This window comes from Ananas comosus, linkage group 1 (genome assembly GCF_001540865.1).
Source record: "Ananas comosus cultivar F153 linkage group 1, ASM154086v1, whole genome shotgun sequence".
NCBI classification, from domain to species: Eukaryota; Viridiplantae; Streptophyta; class Magnoliopsida; order Poales; family Bromeliaceae; genus Ananas; species Ananas comosus.
The window spans coordinates 14223536-14228132 of NC_033621.1; the positions used below are offsets into that span (position 1 = coordinate 14223536).

The window sequence follows — 4597 nt, forward strand, 5'->3', positions numbered from 1 at the left end:
CCAGACGCATGAGGGGTATATAGGCAATTATCCCTAATATAAAATATTAGTTTTGTCAAGTCGTGCGTGTATTGTCCTAAAAGAAAAAATTGCCTCTCTAAATATAAGGTGGGTAGGGTGGTTAGCAGATAAGCAAAAATACAAAGATTATGTTTGTTGGGAATCCGGTACTCATCCCGATACCGGATCTCGTGAATCCGCAACCCGCTCCGATACCGACTGCTGTGGATCCGGTATCGATTGTTGGGATTCCGCAACGGAAGCGTCGAATCGGGTTTTTACCATAAACCCGTCTCCTCAGCAAAAGCTGATACAATCATAAAAGAGAGAAAAAAAAATCAAAACAGAAAATATGCGGGTAAAATAAGATTCATTAAATAAGAGAAGATTACACCTGACTCCTGTCCTGCAACAAAGTAGCTACAACCCGAGTTCTTTTTCTGAATCTCTTCTACGCTTCTCTCGTCTTCTATAAAATCCACAAAGAAGACCTCTCCACGTGCACCCGTGCACAAGGTGCACTAAAATAACTCTCTCTCTCTTTTTCTCTCTCTGGTACGACACCCCAATGGTTCCAGCTGTACTCCCCTAAAAAAAGAGAGCCACAATGCCTATTTATAATGCTCAACTTAAAACGTACCCCAATCCTAATATATTTAGGATTCATACTTTAATTAATATCTAAATCTATCTTAATCAATCTCTAATAGATTTAAATATTAATCCTAATCTAGTTAGGTTTATCCTCTAATTAATATTTAAATCTTAATTTATCTCAAACAGATTTAAATATTAATTCTTATCCAAATAGGATTTAACTACAAATCTAACCAAATCCTAACAATGTTTTGATGAACCCTAAATGTGCACGGTATTAAAAAGTGAATAAAATACAATGATTACAATAGAGTGCTAAAATACAAAGATTACAGTAGAATGCACAAATCTCTTCTCTTCTTCTTTTTGAGAGAGACAGATAGTATGCTACCTGCTTCATTTATTAAGTAAATTAAGCTACACAGAGTGAGGCAGCTGAGGCCTCAAGAAAACAAAAAAGTCAAAAGAACAAGAAAAAAAAACCAGGTACACAACAAAAACAAGCAACAAGAAACGATGGGTGTGACTAACACCAACTTCACACAGCTCTACAAAAATCGGCTCACTCCTTCGCCAAAAGTTTAATACGGTAAGGGCCCGTTTGTTTTGGTGTAAGTGGAGTGATGGAACTCAAGTTCCATCACTTCCGTTATTTGTTTTGATGCAAGTGAAAAATATAATGTAACTCAAGTTACGTTAGAGCTCCACATCACCTACTCTCGACTTCCTCCTCTAAAGTGCCGAACTCGACTTTCACTACACTCAACCTTCTCTAAAAAAATTTATTAAACAGTAAAACCTAAACTCTACTTCGTTATATAGGGTTAGAATTACCTTATTTATAATAAATTAGGATTATCTTTAAATAATAATAAAAAATTAATTATATAATAGATTAAATTTTATAGTGGTAAATTTACTACTATATTTAAGAGATAATGAGATCCACTTACTTATATCAAAACAAACAACGGAACTCAAAAAATTAATTTTACCAGTACTAAGTTACATCAAAACAAACAACAGAAGTGATTGAATTTAACTTTCAGGCGGTACGAGTTACGTCAAAACAAACAACAAAAAAATAATCACACTTCAGGGAAACTCAAACACCACTACACTTGACTTACGTTGAATCTATAAATACGTCAATCCAAACGCCCCCTAAGCAGAAGAGGTAGCATCCATTTGGAGGTTCCGAAAAATAACATTGTTTCTCTCACTCCAAATTGCCCACCATGTAGCCGCCACAAGAATCAAGGCTATTGCGGTGTCACCTACTGCCCCCTTCCCTGCCAGCGCCTCGCAAACGGTATTGACATCCTCCATGGAGGTGAAAACGTGAGGGTCATCCAGAAGTGAAATAAAAAAGAATCTGTTAACAACACATTCTACCAACAAGTAGTCTACTGTCTCCAGATTATCGGCACACAAGACACATGTGTTATTTCTTGACCAGCACACAAGACACATCTGTTATTTCTTGACCATCCCCTTTTAATCAAATTATCCACAGTAGGTAGTCTCTTTTTTAAGGCTTAATTTTTGTTGGAATTTTCTAATTCCAGATGGCAGACGTCATGATATCTTTTACATCCCCCGTCCCGATGTGCGAGTACACAGATTTGACTGTAAAGTTATTTCCAGAGTACACAGATTCCAGAGTGCACAAATCTCTTATTTGTCATTTCAACACTTCTCTTCAGTATTCCATCTAGGACTAAACTATAGAATAGTGTTTGGAGCACCGAGCAATTCCTAGTAAAATCCATCAATTATTAGACCACTCGAGAGGTCCATGCAGCAAATTAAAATTTTAAATCGCAAAATAATAATACTATAGTTACTAGTCCATATAGAAATTTGAAAAAATAGCTTTCATTGACTTTTCTTTGCAGCAAAATCAAATAATTTCCCACTTAGGTAACATGCGCAAGTGTTTATTTTATTTTATTTTATTTTTTGCGATGGAAGCTCAGGTGCTTCATATTCGAAAATTTTACGAGTTTCGCGAAATCAATTTAAGGTTGAAACTCAATATTGAGTTTAGTTGCTTCTTCCAGATCTCAAAACTTGATGGGTAAAAGGGGTTTGAACCTAACCTAACCCAGTTTTACAAAAAGCAGCTAACACAAGTTCAATTAAGATTCAAACCAAGTTAAACATAAACTCGAGTCGAACCTAATCAATAATTAGCACCTGTCTCAGCCACACATAAGAGACCACAAATACCACAATTTAATCCATTAAATCCACCCCCCCTACTGATCCCTATCTACAACTGTACAATTCGAAAAGAACGGCTAGAGATCGATATCCTCCCAGGTCGCAACGGCAACGGGGACGCACGTACCGAAGAGGCAGTTTCGGCACGTGGGGCACGTGGGCCGAGCCGCGAGCCACCGGTCGATGCACCGCACGTGGAACCCGTGGTTGCACGCGGGCAACACCCGCACGTGCTCCCCGTGCACGAACTCCGACAGGCATATCGCGCACTCCGACGACCCAGCCCCGGCGAGCCCAAGCCCAGCCGTATAGACCAGGGCCGGGAGGGCGCGTAAAGCGTCCTTCCTGGCGGCCCGGGCAGTTTTAGTGGGCCGGCCCAATGGGCCGGGGGGCTCGCGGTGGTAGCAGGTTGGGCTCATGATGCGAAGGACGCATCGGACGATCGCACTGATTACCAGCACGCAGATGAGGCTGCAGAGGAGGATGGAGAGGACGAGGACGATGCTTTCGTTAAGGGAATTGAATGAACTGGTCTTCACTTGGTATCGAACAGTATCGGACTGGGTCGGACCCGAAGCCGGATAAGTCGGGCTGGGCGGTAAGTTGTAAAGCAGGGTGTTGGGCAAAAGTTTCCTAGATTGTGCTTGTACTTCCATGAGAAGCGCTTTGGAGTTCGGATTTTGAGAGAGAGAGAGAGAGGTGGTAGAGTGAGAAGGAAAGTTCTTGGAGAGTGGGAATGAAAGGGATTTATATATAGGAATGGAGAGGCTAAAGCAAGTGTGTAAACTATTGTGATTTGAATAATGGATAGCATAAGTTGTACCTTAGAGGGTGTTAGCTAAAAGCACTGAAAACATGTGTAATACTGTGGATTCAGCTCAAGTCAACAACAATAGGGGGTAGTTGAGCACTTCAAATGTGGGATCTTTGAATTGGGGAGCAGGCCCCATTTTTAGGTTTACTAACTTTGGAAATTTGTGTCCTAGGGCCTAGAAAAAGACTAAAATAAGTGGATGTTACGTGTGTCTGTGTTTTAACCGCTCATTTTGTTGGTGCAACTTTAGAAAGATGTAATCGATTATCCTTAACATAAATAATAAAGGACTGAATAGTTAGTATCTGAGATCTTAATATTGAAACTTAGTTGTTTTATAATTTTAGTTAATTTATGTTTTTTTTAAAAAATAAATACAGCAGATATAATGCTATCTTTCTATCTCTCGTAAGAAAAAAGAAGAAGAAGAAGAGATGTTCGGTTTACTTGAAAATATTGTAAAAGATAGTTTTCTGATGAGAAAAGTTAATAATATTTTGTTTATTTTTTATTTACTAATATTGCTCCTGGATTTCAGCTAATATCATAATAACTCTCTTGCATTAAAAATTACATCAATTCGATCAACTGTTGATTTTAGAGTAACTGTTGATTTTGGTTGCATAATTTTATAAATGGTTAATTTCATACAAATTCCTACAAACATAGTGAATAACAAATATATCTATATAAAGTTAAGCTTTTATATGTTGTATCTACAAAAGTCCTGATATTTTCAAATTTGTCCTTATCGTTAGAATCCGTTAGAAAAATTTAGTTAGCCATAGGTTAAATATTTAACCCTGATTATTTTCTGACATTTTTATTCCTCTTATATAATACTGTTATGACTTTTAGAGAATATATTTGTGATGGCAAAATTAAAAATATACACAGTTTTCTAACGGTTCTCTAACAATAATAAACCAGAAGGACATATTTGAAAATATCAGAATTTTT

General features: G+C 37.7%; 1 protein-coding gene across 1 annotated transcript; it reads right to left on the reverse strand.

Annotated features, from left to right (window-relative positions):
- On the reverse strand, nucleotides 2709–3674 carry LOC109718754 (RING-H2 finger protein ATL73-like). The gene has a single exon (XM_020245160.1). The coding sequence runs from the start codon at nucleotides 3477–3479 to the stop codon at nucleotides 2901–2903; it is 579 nt and encodes a 192-aa protein (XP_020100749.1). The 5' UTR covers nucleotides 3480–3674; the 3' UTR covers nucleotides 2709–2900.